At 48.0% G+C, this 20,838-nt stretch overlaps 1 protein-coding gene and 1 pseudogene across 1 annotated transcript; one reads left to right on the top strand and one right to left on the bottom strand.

Annotated features, from left to right (window-relative positions):
- Nucleotides 1-12,155: 12,155 nt before the first annotated feature.
- On the top strand, nt 12,156-16,038 carry LOC136476993 (uncharacterized). The gene has a single exon (XM_066474985.1). It carries the CDS (start codon nt 13,554-13,556, stop codon nt 15,651-15,653), a length of 2,100 nt encoding a protein of 699 aa, XP_066331082.1. The 5' UTR covers nt 12,156-13,553; the 3' UTR covers nt 15,654-16,038.
- Nucleotides 16,039-16,093: 55 nt separating this feature from the next.
- LOC136476994 (hydroxymethylglutaryl-CoA synthase-like) lies at nt 16,094-20,196 on the bottom strand (annotated as a pseudogene).
- Between the last annotated feature and the right edge of the window lie 642 nt (nt 20,197-20,838).

Here is a 20,838-nt window from a genome sequence, read left to right as displayed (position 1 = left end):
GTGTTTCGCTGTGGGATTCACTTATTACTTTTGGTAGTTGCCGCCACCTAGACGGCTTGGAGCAGTGAGGATCGTTGAGCGGAGGTTGGTGATTGTCTCCGGCTTCGATCGAGGTAATTGTGAGGGGTCTTGTGCCTTCCCCAGCGGAGAGCCGAAAGGGAACTCTAGTGGATTGCTTGTGTCATTGAGTTACCTCACTTGTGGGTAGGTTCTTGCGGTGTCAAATTGTGTGGACGAGGTTCGTGCAACACCTCTTAGCCGCCAAACCACCAAGTGTTGGTCGACACAACGAGGACTAGCGTGCCGGCAAGCACGTGAACCTCAGGAGAAAAATTGGTTGTCTCTTGCCCTTTGGTATTCTCCCGGTGATTGATTTAGTATTCATCTTGTAATTGGTTCACTCCTCTACACGGCGGTATAATCACCCTACTCACTCATTTATATTCTTGCAAACTAGTTGTAGCAAACTCTTTAGTGTAATTAGAATTGAGAGCTTGCTTTGTTATTTTAAGTTCATCTAGTGGAGCTCTTTAGAGTAGCAAGATTGAGAGCTCTTAGTGAGTAGTAACTTTACAAGTTATGTGCCTAGTAATCATTGCAACTAGAATTGTTGGATAGGTGGCTTGCAACCCTTGTAGAGCTAGAGCAAGTTTGCATTTCTCTATTTGTCATACTAATCAAATTGCTCTAGTTGATTTGTAGATTTTTAAATAGGCTATTCACCCCCCCCTCTAGCCATATTAGGACCTTTCAAGTGGTATCAGAGCTGTAGTCACCGTTTGATTGAAAGCTTAACAACCTCGGTGTCAAATTATGGCTCAAGTTGTGTTCAACCATGTGGGGGGTAAACCACCGTTCTTTGATGGCACATGCTATGATTATTGGAAGAGAAAGATGATGATGTATCTTGGTTCAATCAATGATCAAGTATGGGAGGTGACCGAGAATGACTATGCTATCATTGATCCCGATGACCCCACCAACCAAGACAAGACCAACAAGCAATGCAATACAATGGCTCTCAACACCATATACAATGCCATTGATTCCAAGGTGTTTGAACAAATCAAGGATTGTGAAAGAGCAAATGAGGTGTGGAGGAGATTGGAGGAAACATATGAGGGCACACCGGCAATGAAGAGTGCTAAGTTGTACATTCTAAAGGATAAGTTGACAAGCTTCAAGATGAAGGAAGATGAGAGCATTCTGGAAATGTTCCATCGATTGCAAGTGATTGTAAATGACTTGAAGGCCTTGGGAGAGAAGATCAAGGATGATGATATTTCTCATCGGTTCTTGATGTGCTTACCTCCAAGATTTGAGATGTTGAGATTGCTTATCATAAGAGGAGGATTGAAGGAGATTACCCCTAACCAGTACTAGGTGATGTCATGACCCAAGAGACATACTGTGTGGAAAGGGAGGGGGATGACAAGGATGGCAAGAAGGAAGAAGAAGAAAAGAAGAAGAAGAGTATATCATTCAAGGCTAGCTCATCATCATCCAAGAACAAGGGCAAGTCCAAGAAAGAATCAAGTGATGATGATGATTTTAGTGATATTGATGATGAAGCTATGGCCCTCTTTGTACGTAAGATAAAAAAATTCATGAAGAAGAAGGGCTATGGTGCAAGAAAGAGAAGAGATCACACCAAAAACAAATAATATATGAGAAGATGCTACAATTGCAAGAGTCCGGATCATGTTGTAGCAAATTATCCCTACAATAGTGACAATGATGAGGATGAGAAGAAGAAGCACAAGAAGGATAAGAAAGAAAAGAAGAAGAAGAGAATGACCTTCCAAAAGAAAAAGAAGGGTGGAGGCTATGTGGTCACTTGGGATAGTGATGGCTCTTTGGATAGTGATGACTCTAGTGATGATGGCAAGAAATCTATCAAGAAAGCACTAGCAAGCATTGCCATCAACAACAAGCCCTCCATCTTCGACACTCCTTCGACATGCCTCATGGCAAAACCTACCAAGGTAAAATATGATGTGAGTGATGATGATGAATGTAAAAGTGATGCTTGTAGGAGTGATGATGATGATGAGTACTCCAAGGAGGAGCTCATGGACATGTGTGAGCAAGTGCATACTTGCTTTGAGATGAAGAGAAAGAAGTGCAAGGAATTGAACAAGAAAGTCAAATTTCTTGAGCAATCCCTTGATGAGCTCAATGCCACTCATGAGAGGCTAATGGAAGCCTATGAGAAGCTTGGCAAAGCTCACTCTAAGCTTGAGAAAGCTCACTCCTCTCTCGTCGAGCAAGTCAAGAAGGAGGAGGCCAAGAAGGAGCAAGTGATCGTGTCTTGTGATGTGGGACTAACAAGTGATCTTATTGATGAAACTTTTATAAGCCCATTGTAGTTGCTCCCACTAACACTTCTTGTAGCACTACTACTACTTCACCTTTGAGTGATGGTCTCACTTGTGATGCCTTATTAATGATGGAAAATGATACCCTCAAGAAGGAGGTGAATGAGCTCACTCGTGCCTTAGGAAATGCCTATGGTGGAGATACCCATTTGCTAAAGTGTTTGGGTAGCCAAAGGTTTTCTCTCAACAAAGAGGGATTAGGCTATACCCCCAAGAAAGGCAAGGTAGCCTTTGTCACTCTCAAAGTTAACTTTGTGAAGGGCAATGGTCGGTTTTGTAATAGATGCAAGCAAGTTGGGTATGTAGAGCAATATTGCAAGATTAACAAGAACAAGCTACCTATTGTATCCTCAATTAAATTTAATTCTTGTTACATGCTTGTTAAGGGTGCCAATGGTGTGAAGGCTAAGTTCATTGGTACACCAATTGTGGGCCCAAAGAAGAAGGCTATTTGGGTACCAAAGACCTTGGTAACTAACATTCAAGGACCCAAGCAAGTTTAGGTACCTAAAAAGAATTAATCTTCTTTTATAGGTCAATTATAAAGCCGGAGAAAGGCATTGGGTGCACACAACACATGACTAGTGATCCAAGAATGTTCAATTCAATCAATGAAAACAAGAGCAATGGGATTGATAGTATCACATTTGGTGACAATGACAAAGGCAAGGTCAAAGGGCTTGGTAAGATTGCAATATCCAATGACTTGAGCATTTCCAATGTGCTACTAGTAGAGAGCTTGAACTTCAACCTTTTGTCGGTAGCTCAATTGTGTGATCTTGGTTTCAAGTGCATATTTGGTGTGGATGATGTAGAGATTATAAGTGTAGATGGCTCTAACTTGATATTCAAAGGATTTAGATATGAAAATCTATACTTGGTTGATTTCAATGCTAGAGAAGCTCAATTGACAACATGTTTGATCACTAAGTCTAGCATGGGTTGGTTATGGCATAGAAGGCTTGGTCATGTTGGAATGAAACAATTGAACAAGTTGATTAAGCATGACTTAGTTAGAGGCTTGAAAGATGTCACATTTGAAAAGGATAAGCTATGTAGTGCATGTCAAGCCGGAAAACAAGTTGGTAACACACATCCTAAGAAGAGCATGATGAGCACATCTAAGGCATTTGAGTTGATGCACATGGTCTTATTTGGACCAACTACATACACAAGCATTGGTGGAAACAAATATAGATTTATGATTGTGGATGATTTCACTAGATACACATGGGTATTCTTTCTTGTTGACAAGAGTAATGTGTTTGCAACATTCAAATCATTTGTCAAGGGCATTCACAATGAGTTTGAAACAACCATCAAGAAAGTTAGAAGTGACAATGGTAGTGAATTCAAGAACACTAGAATTGATGAGTTGTGTGATGAATTTGGAATTAGACATCAATTCTCGACCAAGTACACGCCTCAATCAAATGACTTAGTTGAAAGAAAGAATAGAACTTTGATTGACATGGCAAGATCAATGTTAAGTGAGTATAATGTGAGTTATTCATTTTGGGCCGAAGCAATCAACACGGCTTGCTACTATAGCAACCGACTCTATTGTCACCCTATGATGGAGAAGACACCTTATGAGCTATTGAATGGAAGAAAGCCCAACATAGATTACTTTCAGGTTTTTGGTTATAAATGCTACATATTAAAGAAAGGCACTAGATTGAGCAAGTTTGAAAAGAAATGTGATGAAGTTTTCTTGCTTGGTTACTCCACTACTAGCAAGGCATATAGAGTTTGGAATTTGGCCAGTGGTACTCTTGAGGAGGTTCATGATGTGGAGTTTGATGAAACAAATGATTCCCAAGAGAAAGATGAGAATCTAGATGATGTAAGAGACACTCAATTGGTCAATGCAATGAAGAACATGGACATTGATGATATAAGGCCTAGAGAGATGATTGATGTTGAAGATGACAAGAATCAAGTACTCTCTAACTCAAATGTGCAAGCTAGTGGTCCTCATGATCAAGTTCAAGCAAGAACTAGTGATGACAAAGTACAAGATCAACAACAAGTGGCTAGTTCATCATCTTACCAAGTGATCTATCAAATACAAGCAATCAAGTGCAAGTGCTTCAACCAACCAATGTTGCAAGAGATCATCCCTTGGACACTATCATTGGTGATATTTCAAGAGGTGTGCAAACTAGATCAAGATTGGCTTCATTTTATGAGCATTTCTCATTTATATCATCCATTGAACCTAAGAAGATAGATGAAGCTTTGAAGGATATTGATTGGGTCAATGCTATGCGTGAAGAGCTAAACAACTTTACAAGAAACCAAGTATGGGAGTTAGTTGAGAGGCCTAAGGATCATAATATGATTGGAACCAAGTGGGTCTTTCGGAACAAGCAAGATCAAGATAGGATAGTAATAAGGAACAAAGCAAGATTAGTGGCTCAAAGTTATACTCAAGTTGAAGGTCTTCACTTTGGAGAAGCATATGCCCCAGTTGCAAGATTAGAAGCAATTAGGATCTTGTTAGCCTATGTGTGTGCCCACAACATCAAGTTGTACCAAATGGATGTGAAGAGTACATTTCTCAATGGGTATATCAATGAGCTTGCGTATGTTGAGCAACCTCCCGGTTTTCAAGATGAAAAGAAACCCAACCATGTTTACAAGTTGAGAAAAGCTTTGTATGAATTAAAACAAGCACCTAGAGCATGGTATAAGAGATTGAGGGACTTCCTACTCTCTAAGGGATTTAAGATGGGAAAGGTTGACACCACTCTCTTCACCAAGAAGCTTGGAAATGACTTGTTTGTAATGCAAATCTATGTTGATGATATCATATTTGGGTCAATAAATCAAGATTTTTGTGAGGAGTTTGGCAAGATGATGGCAAGTGAGTTTGAGATGTCTATGATTGGAGAGCTTAGTTACTTCCTTGGTCTTCAAATCAAACAAATGAAGAATGGCACATTTGTGAGTCAAGGCAAGTATATCAAAGACATGCTCAAGAAGTTTGGAATGGATGATGCTAAAGCTATTAGTACACCAATGGGGACAAGTGGAAGCTTGGATAGTGATGCAGTGGCAACATGGTGGATCAAAAGATGTATCGGTCTATGATTGGAAGCCTACTCTATGTGACCGCATCAATGCCGGATGTGATGTTTAGTGTATGCATGTGTGCTAGATTCCAAGCCTCACCAAGAGAAAGTCATTCGAAAGCAACAAAGAGAATATTGAGGTACTTGAAGCATACACAAAATGTTGGATTGTGGTATCCCAAAGGAGCAAGGTTTGAGTTGATTGGATATTCGGACTCCGATTATGCGGGATGCAAAGTTGAGAGAAAGAGCACATCGGGCATATGTCAACTATTGGGAAGATCACTTGTGTCTTGGTCATCAAAGAAGCAAAATAGTGTAGCACTTTCAACCACCGAAGCGGAGTACATTTTGGCCGATAGTTGTTGTGCTCAATTACTTTGGATGAAGGCTACTTTGAGTGACTTTGGAATTAAATTCAAGCAAGTGCCATTGCTATGTGACAATGAGAGTGCCGTAAGGCTCACCAACAACCCGGTTCAACATTTAAGAACAAAGCACATTGATGTCCGCCATCATTTCATAAGAGATCATCAACAAAAAGGGGATATTTATATTGAGAGTGTGGGCACTGAAGATCAACTTGCTGATATCTTCACCAAGCCACTTGATGAGAAGAGGTTTTGCAAGCTAAGGAATGAATTGAACATACTTGATTTCTCAAATATGTGTTGATGCACCCCCATTATATGACATGCCTCTCCTTCGAGCAAAGCAAGGTAAAGTTGATTGACCTGTCATCCATCCATTGCTATGGACTTGTTTAGTGCATCTAGTCATTCCTATCATGTCCTAGGCTCATTCATGAAAACAAATGAATTTGATGCTTGTATGTTTGAAATGATCTAGTGGTAGCATATGACATGTTTGTGGACCTGTAAACCTAGTTAAATATCTTTTGCAAGTGATCTAGATTGAACCAAATTCGAAAAATGATCCTCATTTCACATGGTTTTACCCCAACCTATCTATAATTTGAGCTCACCTTTTGTGCTAATTGTTGACAAAGGGGAGAGAAATTCACAGAGATAGTAAGATAGGAGGAGAAAACAAATGAAATGACATTGTAAAGGGATCGTAAAAAATGCGCACAAGTAGGGGGAGCAAGCTCATAAACTTGTATGTTGCATTTGAATGTGCATTTAATATATTTGCTTACATGGCACAAGTTCTAAATTTCAATATTCATGCTTGTGTGGTGATGCTAGTTATAGGCTTGAATGATGAAATAAAAAACTAGCATGCATAGGCTAAAGTAACTAGACCTATGTTCATTCTATGGAAACTAGACCCTTGCTTGTAATATTGATCTCATGGGGTATTTTAGTTTTTGTGTATGTCTACTTACTAATGGTGCTAAGGAAGGTATATTGGTGCACTCCGATTGGTGTCAGCTTCAAAGGTCCATCTCTTATACCTTAGCATCATTTGGTAGACATTGTCTCCTATATTTCCTATCTAAGCATATGTGCAAGCTACAATCCAAACTCTTAGCACATATGTAGGGGGAGCAAGTGCTACCATTTGGGATTCATGAAACTTGTCCATATCCTTTACACATGGTAAATATGCTTGGGCAAGCAACATGGATTCAATTAAATTTCAACTCATATCTTTGTGAAAGGGTTGTCATCAATTACCAAAAAGGAGGAGATTGAAAGCTCTAGTTTGGTTTTGGTTAATTGATGAAACCCTAAGTACTAACCTAGTTTATCAAAGTGATTATGAGATAGGTAGCACTACTCCAAGTGATGAAGCAAATGAAGATCATGACATGATGATGGTGATGCCATGGTGATGATCAAGCGCTTGGACTTGAAAAGAAGAAAGAGAAAAACAAAAGGCTTAAGGCAAATGTATAAATGGTAGGAGCCATTTTGTTTTGGTGATCGAGACACTTAGTGAGTGTGATCATATTTAGGATCGATAGCCGTACTATTAAGAGGGGTGAAACTCGTATCGAAATGCGGTTATCAAAGTGCCACTAGATGATCTAACTCATTGCATATGCATTTAGGATCTAGTGGAGTGCTAACACCCTTGAAAATGCTTTGTGAAAATATGCTAACACATGTGCACAAGGTGATACACTTGGTTGTTGGCACATTTGAGCAAGGGTTAGAAACCTCACCGGTGCCCTAGACAAAAAAGACAGGGGTTCACAGAGTGATCGGACGCTGGTGGTGTAGTGACCGGACGCTGGGTTTAGAGTCCGGTCAGTAGTAGCAGTGAGCACGTGTCTTGGTCTTGTGACCGGACGCTGGCACAAAGAGTGACCGGACGCTGGCAGGGTGCGTCCGGTCAATACTGACGTATGCTAACGTGTGGTGCACAGTGGAGACATTGAGTGACCGGACGTTGGGTGAGTCCGGTCGAGCATGACCGGACGCGTCTGGTCGTGATTTTGCGTGAATGGAACCTTACTAGAAACAACCGGACGCTGAGGTCCAGCGTCTGGTCACCTCGCAGCAGCGCGTCCGGTCATCACTTAACCATTGGGATCGGGCGCTCAGTATTTGAAGAGAGGGGACACGCGGCGTGTATCGCGCGACCGGACGCTGGACCAGAGCGTCCGATCGGCCCGTGTTCAGTGCAGTGAGTAGCCCAACGACTCTATTTCATGGGGGCTTCTATTTAAGCCCCATGGCCGGCTCAAGCTCACCCTCTTGGCCATTTGCATTGACATAGCAACCTTGTGGGCTTAGCCAAAGCCCTCACACTCATCTCCATCATTGTTTCATCATCATTGTGAGATTGGGAGAGAATCCAAGTGCATTGCTTGAGTGATTGCATCTAGTGGCACTTGGCATTCGTGTTTCGCTGCGGGATTCACTTGTTACTCTTGGTGGTTGCCACCACCTAGACGGCTTGGAGCAGCGAGGATCGTTGAGTGGAGGTTGGTGATTGTCTCTGGCTCCGATCATGGTGATTGTGAGGGGTCTTGTGCCTTCCCTGGCGGAGAGCCAAAAGGTAACTCTAGTGGATTGCTCATGTCATTGAGTTACCTCACTTGTGGGTAGGTTCTTGCGGTGTCAAATTGTGTGGACGAGGTTCGTGCAACACCTCTTAGCCGCCGAACCACCAAGTGTTGGTCGACACAACGAGGACTAGCGTGCCGGCAAGCACGTGAACCTCGGGAGAAAAATTGGTTGTCTCTTGCCCTTTGGTATTCTCCCGGTGATTGATTTAGTATTCATCTTGTAATTGGTTCACTCCTCTACACGGCGGTATAATCACCCTACTCACTCATTTATATTCTTGCAAACTAGTTGTAGCAAGCTCTTTAGTGTAATTAGAATTGAGAGCTTGCTTTGTTATTTTAAGTTCATCTAGTGGAGCTCTTTAGAGTAGCAAGATTGAGAGCTCTTAGTGAGTAGTAACTTTACAAGTTGTGTGCCTAGTAATCATTGCAACTAGAATTGTTGGATAGGTGGCTTGCAACCCTTGTAGAGCTAGAGCAAGTTTGCATTTCGCTATTTGTCATACTAATCAAATTACTCTAGTTGATTTGTAGATTTTTAAATAGGCTATTCACCCCTCCTCTAGCCATATTAGGACCTTTCACCAAGGCGACCCTCAGCCAGAATATGAAGGAGCTGGTTAAGTCCCGTGAAGAGCGACGTGCTCTTGAGGGGGATCTTGACTAGATCCGCAACGTTGCCCAGCTTATCGTCTTGGAAGTCTTCGGGTCGGTGCCTAGCACTAGCGCGCCTGGTGTCCTGCTGGCGGAGGTCCCAGACATAGTTAAGGACCTTATCAGGAGCAGGCTTTTCTACGAGGCATCGGGGGTGCTGACCTCGGTGGCGACGCACCATCTAAATCTAGACTTCGCCACTATCTGCAGCGGGTATGCTGAAGGCCTGAGCATGGAGGACCTCCAATCAATCGGGGAGAGCTTGCTGCCGCACGCGCGGTCGGTGGCGGACCAAGTCTCTGCCGAGTGGGTGATGGATGTTCATCGTGAAGACATGGCCCGAAGCATGCATGGGGAGGACGCTTCCCAGCCTGCGGACAGCACGGAGCTTGGGTCGGCAGTGAATGTCGCCTCGGCTTCGGTTGAGCCGAACGTCGTGCCATCGGGGGGTGAGCAACCTGTGCTCTCGTCAGTCGCACCGACAGCAGATGCCACTGAGTCAGTCCCGTAGCTTGCAAAATATAAGTAATTTAGTGAAGGTAGAAGTTTAAGTTTGTGGGGGGGGGGAGCCCCCGTGTAAATATTACTATGTGCTTAATGACTACCGTCGGTTTTTTTTTCTATGATGGAATTGCTCCGTTCGGGAGAGCATGTCCCCTTTTGTTCCTTAGTTTTCCCTTAGCATAATTTTGTTTTTTATTCTTTCTTTCTCGTACCTACCCATTTGTCCCGTAGGCCGCGACCTTGGGAGCCCAGGGCATGGCCCGCGAGGCTCGGCTGCTCGAAACCATAGGGAAAGGCGAGGTGCGATCGGTTGGAATGTTTTTAAAGCAAAGCTACGTAAAGCAAAACTAAGGAACAAACTATCCCGTTGGTTGGATAGGAAGGAATTTCACCATATGTAAACAAAACAGGGAGGTAGTCATTAAGCATAATGATAGTAGTATACTCTAGTGGAGCCCCTGAGTGCCTCGGGCCGAAAAGTGTTCGGGTCGGGGTGCTTTTGCAGGAGCATATACTAAGTAAACAATGGTAAGATTGAAGCTTAGGAAAAACAACATAGCTGTTCTAGTAGTTTGGAGAGATGAGCGTTGTTGTCGTCCTTCGGTCGGTACGCATCCGGTCGGATCCTAGCCCGCTATGCCCCCTTTCTTGGTTGCTGCTTCCTTGCCTTTTTCTTCCTTCGGCCTGCCGGCCTACCGTAGAAGGCGCTTGAGGAGCTGACAGTCCTTATAGAGGTGTTTTACGGGGTAGTCGTGGTTGGTGCATGGGCTCTCCATGAGCTCATGGAAGTGGCCGAAAGGGCTCTGCTGGGGCTGCGTGCCCGCATGATCAGCCGTGGCGACCAACGCGGAGTTGGCCGGTCGGCGGTGATTCTTTCTGTTCTTTTTCCCCCTCTGCATGGAGGGGCCTTCGTCCTGATCGCAGCGCTTGGCCTTGCCCTTGCCCCGGCCTCCGTCGGAGCGCGGTAGGAGCGGCGTTTGTTGGGGGTTTTGGACGAAGGTCCGTGGTCCTAGGCCATCAGGGTTGGGACTCCAGTCGCTGGTGCGTGTGTCTCGGTTCGGTCTGAGCCGCGTGAATACAGGCGGTCGGTGCGGAGCAGTTGCTGGGTCAAGACAAGGTGCTAGTGCGGCCTCCTGTGCCGCACTCAGCGATTGTAGCGGCGATCGGGTGGAGCGACCCATCTGTCGCGTCCTCGTTGCCCTGGCGGAGAGTGAGGACGCGAGTCGGCATCGCGATATGGAGCACTCCGCTTATTGAACGGCGGCGGTCCCCACTAGTGCCCGGAGGTTTTGGTGGATCGCCTGCTCATGAGGGTCGTTTGGCTCGGACAGGCCACGCAAAAGCATTGCCGTGGCGGCGATGTTCTGGTTCGCCCGAGCAAAGTGCGGGGGATTGTTCCCCCTATCCATGGTGTTGTGCTAGACCTGACGGGTGCGCCCCCAGGCGCCGTTCGCCGGTCTATGCGTGCGGGGCACAGTGTGGTGCGCCGAGAGTGTCGATGCAGTTGGTGGCTAATGCAGCCACCGTTGTTGTAGTTCTTCCCCGTGCTCAAGTGTGAGCTCGAGGGTCTCCACGTGAGGGTCCGGAGAGGTGTGAGTCCGTGAGGACTCCGCTTCCGCCGGTGGGTGTCCCGGAGGGTCTACCATGGTGCACTCCCAGGACGGACAGTGGCTAGGTGCTATGTCGCCGATGCGGGAGCCGTCACTCTCGCCATCGTCATCCATGAGGTCGAGGAAATAGATGGGAGCATAGCTCGCCATTCCCATGAATTTGGATGCGAGAGGGGGCGGCGCAGGCATCCTTCGGAGCCCCCGGGCGTATGCGTCCGTGGAAGACACGAGGCCGTAGGAGAACTGGTCATTCGGTGGTTGCGTTGGGGACAACAGGGTTCCGTCGGGTAATCGGCGGAAGATAGAGAATAGTAAGTAAATAACAGCGTGTATATTACTCACAGCGGGGTTTGAGCAGAGAGTTTGCTCGAAAAGAAGCGCGGATGCTGCATCGTCGAAGTCGTGCGTCCCGAAGTCGATGGAGGGCGCCCCTCCGACTGGTGTCGAGACGTGAGCCTCCTCGCGGAGGTGTAGCACGCCAAGCCGGTCGGCGACATAGTCCAGGCTTCTGAAGAGGAAGGCCTGGGATGGCTCGAAGACATATGGAACCCGCATCCTAGTGGGTGAGAGTGCGGGAAATTCCAGCGAGCCGAAGCGAATCGTATCGCCCGAGCTCGCCGCGGCGAGGGTGGCGGAAAAGTGGGCCATCCGATGACCAAAAAGTGTTGAACGTGCAACGTCTTCCCTACGGACGGCGCCAACTGTCGGTGCAGAAAGTGACCAACTAGTGAATATTTGTAGTTTTGCTGTACGTTGTGATCGGAGGTGGCCTAGCACTCAATGACACAGGATTTATACTGGTTCAGGCAACGTGCCCTACGTCCAGTCGGGATCGGTCGGTGACTTTATTCCTGAGCCCAGGTGCTCGAAGTTTGCAGTGGGATTACAAATGATAAGGAGAAAGATGGGGTGTACAAGAGATCCGGTCGGCTCCGGTCGGAAGGGCCGAGAGTGACAGGAACTTCGCTATGAGCTAAGTGTTCAAGCAGGTGCTTGAGGTCTGAACCTAGCGGTTCTGTGGTTGTGAGCTATCGATCTAAGAAACTCTGATCAACTGAAATCGGTGCTTGTTATCTTCAAGAAGGACTCTTCTCTTTTGGAGGGGGCGCATCCCCTTTTATAGATAAAGGGGGTGGCTTTACAAGTGAGAGGGTGAGGGTACGTATGCTACCGAGTCTTGTTGCCCACGCCTACCGAGCCTTGTTGCCCACACCAGCAGGTACAAGATAATGGTATGCGCCTACAACACTGTTGATGTTACTGTAGAACGTCAGATGCATGTGGGAGGTCATGCTGCCTTCTTTAGGGATGGTAGACGTCGGTACCTGCAAATACTGTTTGATGTCTAGAGGCATGTGAGGAGTCTCGCCACGTTCACCCGGTACGGTAAATCCCAGCGCTCATAACGCTATCGATGTCACGAGGCACGTGGGGGGCCTTACCGTATGGGAGTTTTAGCGGTGCCTACAATACTGTTTGTGTCAGGGTGGCTGCAGAGTACTGTTCCGTGTAGGGTATGGTCCCTGGTACAGTGGTTTTGACTTATGAGCCTTGCCTTGCTTTTCTCCGCACGTCTCCTGGTTCCTACCGAGCGGGCGTCCCCCGGTCGGATGGCTCCAGTCGGCTCTGAGTGCGTCGGTCGGAGAAGAGCGGTGAGCAGAGTTCCTGCGATCCCCGGTTGGAGACGCGGGGTCGGAGTCGGAAGTAGTGTTTTGGGCCAGGCCTTCCGATCGGAGAGGCCGTCCGGTGACGGCTGGAGTCGAAGCGAACGCTCCGGTCGGAGAGGTGGGCCGAGGCAGCCGACGAGCGGGCGCTGTTCCTCTTCGGCCAGACCTTCCGGTCGGTGACTGGACCGCTCTTCTGGCCTGTCGTTTTAGACTCTTGGGCCGGCCCATAAGTTACGTGTTGTCGGTTTAGGCCGAGCCTTGACGTGGAAATCGATCCTTGAGAGACCCCAGATTTATGCACCCGACAAATAACGTACTATGTCATCGGTCAGCACGATGTCATTGACCCGATGAGAGGCCGAGAGCCCAGCGCAGGTGAGGCCGATGCTTCAAGCTTTCTCTTCTTGGTAGGTTGCTGTCACTCTGAGGCCCCGAGGCACTGCTAGCTGAAAGCCGAAAGAAGGAAGAATCCTCGGCGGGCGGCAGTAGAACCACCGTTGATCAGCAGCAGCCACAGCACCCAAGCAAGCTAGCAACAACAAGGGGAGGCGACTGGGCAAGGGGGCAGGGCAGGCCGCGGCCGGCCGGGCGGGTCGGCCACCGCGCCTTGTCGCTGTCCGACCCGCATCAGCAACTCGCCGAGTTGCAGGGCACAAGAAGGCTGCTCCATCCATGAGGCAACCATGCTCGTGCTCATCAACAGATATTTCAGGAGCAGGAACAACAGTAACAATCCGGCGGGAGGTGGCGGCGACGAGATGGCGCCGGCGGCGGCCTCGGCGGACGGCGATCACCTCTTCTGCCTGCCGGGCTGCGTACCCGTGCGCGCCAAGCGGGCAACGGCGGCGGCGGCGGCCACGGTCACCACCACGGTGAGGGCGTCGCGGCACAACTTCGTCAAGGCCGCGGCGTCGGGCCTGCTGGCGGGGGCGAGCTTCACCAACCACGAGTCGCTGCCGCCGCTGCCGGACGCCTACGCCGATTTCGCCGCGGCGTTCCCGCAGTACGCCCAGGGCGGCGCGCTCGGCGCGCGGGCCGACGCCATCCGGGGCGAGGAGTACCAGCACCTGGACCGCCACGTGTGCCTCGACTACACCGGCATCAACCTCTTCTCGCACGCCCAGATGAACTCCTCCCTGCCGTCCACCTCCTCCGCCCCGCCCGCGTCCGCCTCCGCGTGGCAGCCGCCCTTCTTCGACATCGCGTACAAGTCCACGAGCCTGCGCACGCAGGTGCAGCAATGCGGGGACGCCGCCGCGGCGGCGGGGGGCGGCATCGGCGCTGCCGTCACCAGGCGCATCATGGCGTCGCTCAAGATCCCCGACGACGAGTACGCCATGGTGTGCACCGCCAACAGGACCACCGCGTTCCGCCTCCTCGCGGAGTCCTACTCGTTCCAGCCCGGGAAGCAGCTGCTCCCCGTGTACGACTACGAGAGCGAGGCCGTGGCCGCCATGGCCGACAGCGCGCGCCGCCGGGGCGCCGAGGTCACGTCCGCGACCTTCGCCTGGCCGAGCATGAGGATCCACGGCACCGACCTCCGAAAGAGGCTGGCCAGGGGCCGCCGCCGCGGCGGGGGACGCGGGCTCTTCGTCTTCCCGCTCGCCTCCCGCATGACGGGCGCCCGGTACCCGTACCTGTGGATGAGCGCGGCGCACGAGCAAGGGTGGCACGTCGCGCTGGACGCGTGCGCGCTCGGCACCAAGGACCTCGACACGTTCGGGCTCTCCCTCATCCGCCCGGACTTCATCGTCTGCAACTTCTTCAAGGTGTTCGGCGAGAACCCCTCCGGCTTCGCGGGGCTCTTCGTCAAGAAGTCCAGCCTCGCCGCGCTCGAGCGCTCCGTTATCGCGCGCAGCATCGGCATCGTCAGCATCGTGCCCGCGCGCCGCTGGTCGCTGCACGACGGCTACTCCACCGAGCTGGAGCACTCGCGGAGCTTCTCCAAGCTCGCCGCCGACCCGGCGGCCCTGGACGACGTCGACGTCGAGACCACCAGCTCCTTCTCTGGCCCGCTCAGCTCCACCGCCATCACTCGCAGCAGGACCCTGCAGTCTGACGCGGCGGAGAACGGCGACGCCCATGCCCCGGAGATTCGCGAGGTCGACGACAGCACGGCAGAGAACGGCTTCTACTCGGAGGATCCCAGAGCAGAGAACGGACATGAAACAGGGGAGCAGCTGGCCAAGGAGGAGGAACACGGGAGCGTGATGGAGGTGGAGTGCCGGGGCCTGGACCACGCGGACGCGCTGGGGCTCATCGCCATCGCCAACCGGCTGCGGTGCATCAGCAACTGGCTGGTGGTGGCCTTGCAGAAGCTGCGGCACCCGCACGCCGATAACGGCCACCTGCTGGTGAAGCTGTACGGCCCGCGCGTCAAGTTCGACCGGGGCCCGTCGCTGGCGTTCAACGTGTTCGACTGGAAGGGCGAGCGGGTGTCGCCGCTGCTGGTGCAGAAGCTCGCAGACCGCCACAACATCTCCCTCACCTGCGGCTTCCTGTGCAACATCTGGTTCTCGGACAAGTACGAGGCCGAGAGGAGCGTCGTGCTGGAGCACAGGATCGCCGGCGATTCTGTTGCTGTGGGCGCCGGAGGGAAGAAGAGGAAGGACGCCGGCAGCGACGTGGGGATTCTCGTGGTGAATGCGTCGCTGGGGTTCCTGAGCAACTTCGAGGACGCGTACAGGCTGTGGGCGTTTGTGGCCAAGTTCCTGGACGCCGACTTCGTGGAGAAGGAGAGGTGGAGGTACACCGCGCTCAACCAGAAGACGGTCGAGGTGTAGAGCACTCGATAAAAAGAGGAGAGGAGAGCACTGCAGATTGCACCCGGTAGCTTCAGCTCAGCTTGGCATATTGGTATGGTTCAGTTCACTGTAAAGCCCTTTGGCACGGCTCATCCAAAATGGCTTCACCGGTGAAGCCAGAAAAACTGGCTTTTCCCGGCTTCTAGTTCATTTTAACCCTGGCTTACAAAACGGCTTCACGCTACAGTGCCTCGATTTGTGCAAAATAGATGAAGCCAAAGCCGGCGTAAGCCATGCCAAAGAGGCCCTAAAGCAGCATTCTTTTGGGATCCATCCCTTCCAGCCATTCTTTCAGTGTAAACTGTAAGGTGTAAAGTGTAGGTTTTGTTTCCATAATAATGATGATATCATTTGGTATATGAAACCATGAGTTTGTGTCGAGCACAATCACTAATAATAGAATCATAGCACAACCAAAGAGAAAACAAGGGTACAGAGTTTCTGTTTGCAGCAAATATAAGTTCAGTGTTTAGGGTGAACAGATTTGCAGGATGGCGTTAATAGTGCAGTCATCTAGTAACATTATTTTGCTATATTTCCTCGCCGCTATTGGCCATTTGCTACGGCATTGCTAACCTTGGTTTTACGCCAATCAATGTCGTCAGATGCTTTCTTGTCATAGAACCTCCTATACATGGAATCAACTTTTGTAAGGTAGAATGTGCCAGGTGGCAACAGGCTTGTGTCTTGGCTTGTCTCGAAATCTTTTGCTCCTTAACGGTGCTCCATCAGCTTCAACGTCTCAACAAACTTCTCAGGTGACGTCTAGTTACAAACAACTGATCAAATTAGACTGCAAGCAAGGGAACTTCTCAGGTGATGGAATCAACTTTGGGGACAAGTTTGGCAATAAATTTCATTCACATAACTGCATTCAAGAGATATGATGTGCCAAACCAAGGGTGATGCAATGAGCATCACTGCATCTGCCTGTACTAGTTTTTTGAAATTCCTGTCGAGGCTGCATACCACACTTGACACTTTTACAGTTACTATTCTATTTTCTGCGATTTTTATGTAGTTCATAAGGAAACTATTAAGCATTCTATGTTTCCCAATTTCTTTTGATAATGGTATACTATATAACATGAGGGACCAGTAATAATCCCCAAAGTTCTACTGGGCATGCGCTCACCCAGGCACACATATAAATAAATACCTGAAGAGTATTAAATCCCCAAACACCTAAATACTTGGCCACTTCCTGTCAGCAATTATCTGGAATCTAATATAACATGCCAAAGGGAACCACTATTGGAAATGAATTCACCTTTTGTGTCTTAAAAGGGTACTGTGCGCTCTGATAGTTTGCTGCATGATCATACTATAACAAGTTCCCTATGACCCTATCCCATCCTATCAACAAGACTACAGTAGCAGACTGACCGAGAAGGAACCAAGGAATGGAAGACCATATACCACATGTCTTGAGTCGAGCTTTGCTGTTACATCAAGCATGGAAGCAATGTTTCCTAGGCTGAAGGGATAATGAGAATAATGTCGATGTCAAGCCACTGCCGTATGAGAACATAATGATTCGTTGGCCAGCCTGTATAAGAAGCAAAAATTAGCTGTGCAGGATGAAGATACATAAGTGCATGGAATAAAGGCACAAAACTCACTAGACTGTTGTGCTTGTTGTAGATTACAGATGCAGTGCTGCATACAGAGATGCAGTATACATGTTACTGATTTGTTTTGGAAGCAAAGTTGACGGTTGAGCTTTGATGTCATACAAATGCTTTGCAACTTGTTGAGAAGCCTGAAAGTTCATAGGATCCGCTTAGTGCTTACATCAATTAAGCTTTAAGAATTATCCACCAAATAAGAAAGAACCTTTTCCAAGTCACGACTTTAGTAACTTTCTTCACTAGTCAGATTTGCAAAAGGTAGAAGCTTCTCTTTAGCATCGTTATCAACTGAGCTAGTGTTGAAGAAAGAAAAGAAAATAGATAAGAAGCTTTGCCTGGGGACCAAAAGCGTTGAATAAAGAAAGGGTAACTTGTACCTCCCAAAAGGGAGGTCTTAGAGAACTTCAGAACATTATTTGGTTGACATACCAAAAGGATAAGTATTAATAAGTAGGAAAACGAATGCAATTTAAGCGTAAAGAAAACAAAATGCACCTGCAATTGTGCATGAAATCATTAAAGAAGAGTTGGGCGAAACTCTTCTGCACAAGCTGCGATGATAAATGGAAGTGTTAGCATTCCACATAAATTAGGTGAATGGATGGGAAGAATTAATCAGCTGCTAAAAATTATTAGTATTTGAGCAAGCGTGAAGTCACGATACCTTATTATATGGAGAATGGAACACGCAGTAATCTGCATCAGATATTGAGAACTGTTCTCCGACTAGCTTTTCATACCTAATGTCACTCACCATGCATGAATAGGATGTTACTCAAGACCAATACAATAGTAATCGCAGCAAGCTTACTTGGTACAAAACTGTCTATAACATGAATCTAGAGCCATCAAGCAGCATGTTTGAGATAACTTTCCATCAACAACCTACATAATATAAGTCCAGGAAATAAGCAATGGCACAGAAAATATGATAGATAGCCTGAGAAAGGAATAACGAAAAGTATCACTGTGATTTAGAGAAGTCCCTGTTAGCATGCCAAAGTAATTACAGTCATAGATATGAGAGTGGACATGGCTGAATCCTACCGGGTATTCACTTGCAAGATCTGGCTTGTTGAAATCATAAACATGGGCCATGTGGGAAGCTTTATATTTTCTTTCAAAAGATATAGGAGCATCTGGACCAATAAGCATTGCAATAGCAGCAGCACCCCCTGTAGGTCGAGCAGGTCCTTCTGCATAATCCTGAAAAGAAAAATTGCATAAGGTAGTCTAGTGCTAAATGTTGCACAGAGACAGAAGGGGTAGACTTAACAACTAGGTTCCAAAACTAGGCGATTTGAGGTGACAAACGGCACTGTCTGTGCAAACGACAAGGCCATAACGTCCATCCCATGATTTACTCTCAACCCAATTCACACAGTTCAACAGGGCAGCTGTTCCGCCATAGCATGCATTGCTCGAGTCAACTCCTTCAATGTCAGTATTACCACTTTTCTGTGTTTGTATTTCATAGCAAACATTGACAATGACAGATTATTAGGTGAAACTGAAGTGGATGTAGCTGGCAAAATGATGAATGCCACATTGCAACTTTGGGTTAGGTGGAGTGCTCCCCCTCCATTCCTTTTTTTTTTGTAATTTGCAGAGTCTGTGTCTCAGGGGGACAAACCTCGAAAATTTGCATCAGCCATGTTTTGATGGACTTGCTTTTGTCTATCACCGTCTCACTACCAACCTCCAAGCGTCCAATGAGCTTAGGATCATTGTTGTACTTTTGCAGCAGGGATGCAACAACTGTCAAGCTGAGAGAATTTCTCGTCATGAACATTTGCAATTCAAGTAGATCGTTACATGAAACACATTCATCTTCACTACAATTGCTTGCTAGTTTCTACTCTTTGGTTTAGGAGGTCTAATTCCAAAGATAGAATGGAACCAACAGTTATGAACATACCTCATAGATACAACGTCTTCCACCTCGCTGCAGAACGCCATGCAATCCTGCCCAAGCCCAATTGTGTACTTCCCCTTGCTGGCACCGTCATGAGCCTCCAGCGCTTCCTGCAGTCAATCAATGACTAAATGCATCAGGTGCCTACAACCATGACGCATAAACCAACACGTTGTATCCCCTTACAGCCCCACATCGAATTCAGCCCTGAACATCAGTCCTCGCCCCCATGTGTAACATCTCACAATGACAAATGCAGCAGGTGGATCGAACTTGAGGTTGACTCAAGTTTTCTTATCAAAACAGCACAATCCTCAACCGCTAGCGATCCGCACAATTTGTGCGAAAACGGCAGCGGGAATTTCCACTTCTCCAATTGATGCGAATGCGAATTCAATCACCTTCTGAACCCAAAATTTCACCTGCCAAACCGGGGTAAAACCCCTCGCGGCAGTAAACACTCCCCCCAAAACTCACCCGTTCCCAGGGAAACACACATCGCCACTGATCTCCAGCTCGGGTGCCCGGGCCCCGGAGCCTCACATACGGAGCAGTATCACATCACACGAGACGGGCACGGTGGGGAACGCAACGAATCGGAGATTCGGAGCGGGGGGCGAGCGTCTCACCTGCTGGACACAGGTGGGAGGGAAGTAGATGTCCATGGCGAGGATCCCAACGTCCTTGCGCTCCTCCATCTCGGCGATCGAGACCCCACCTCCTCCGCTACCGCCGCGGCGCCTTCGACTGCGGCTGTGTGCGAGGCCGGCTCGACCTCTCGACGCTTCCGGCTCTGAGCGCCCTCACACGCGACGTCGCCTTTGGTGTGTGGGTTTGCGACTGCGTGCGCTCTAGAGCGAGTCGAGATGCCCGTGGCCCGTGGACGCGCAGCGCGCCGTGGGCGTGGATGTGATAGAGCAGTTGGGTCTCAGTTCTCGGGTCTCCCACCTGTCCCGTCTCGATTCTCGTGGGCGTGGATCTGGTGGACACAGGAGAGGAGAAATTTTGGTTACTTGGGGCAGATACATGAACCCGGCCCGGCGTATTTTGCTCATCTCAAAAGACAGGCTACCAGCTTCATCCCTCAACAATCAACACATTTTGTTTCCCCCAAAAAAAAAATCAACACCTTTTGTGATGCAGCCCTGAAGCAAAGCTACACAGAAACTTGACCATCTTGTGAGAGCTTATTAGGTTGTTCGATGAAGGTAAACCTGTTAAAGATGCAAGATCTCTCTTCATTTCAAATTATGAGTCATTTTAACTTTTTTAGTATATAGTTTTTTTTAATTATGCATTAGATATCTATCGCTGTTGCATGCTATTTCATGATAGCACACACAGTGACGGAGGGTGAACCAAAAATCAAGGGGGGAGGAGGGGTGTGGGGTGGCAATTGCATAACTATCAAAACTACTCTTTTTAGTAAGATGCCAAGCAGTCTTGGCTAGGAATCATTTGTTATCTTCTGACTAAATTTACTATAGTCGTTTAAATCTTTTCAACAATAGGGGACGAAGGGACAGTTTCATCTCCATGAGGCTCCACAGTTGATGAGCATATGCTATTATCTGACTGAATTTACTATACAAGCTATTCAAATCTTTTCAAATGTACA

The sequence above is a fragment of the Miscanthus floridulus genome, chromosome 8 (genome assembly GCF_019320115.1).
Source record: "Miscanthus floridulus cultivar M001 chromosome 8, ASM1932011v1, whole genome shotgun sequence".
Lineage (NCBI taxonomy): Eukaryota > Viridiplantae > Streptophyta > Magnoliopsida > Poales > Poaceae > Miscanthus > Miscanthus floridulus.
The sequence above is the reverse complement of the archived record's forward strand: the minus strand, read 5'-3'. Positions and strand labels throughout refer to the sequence as shown.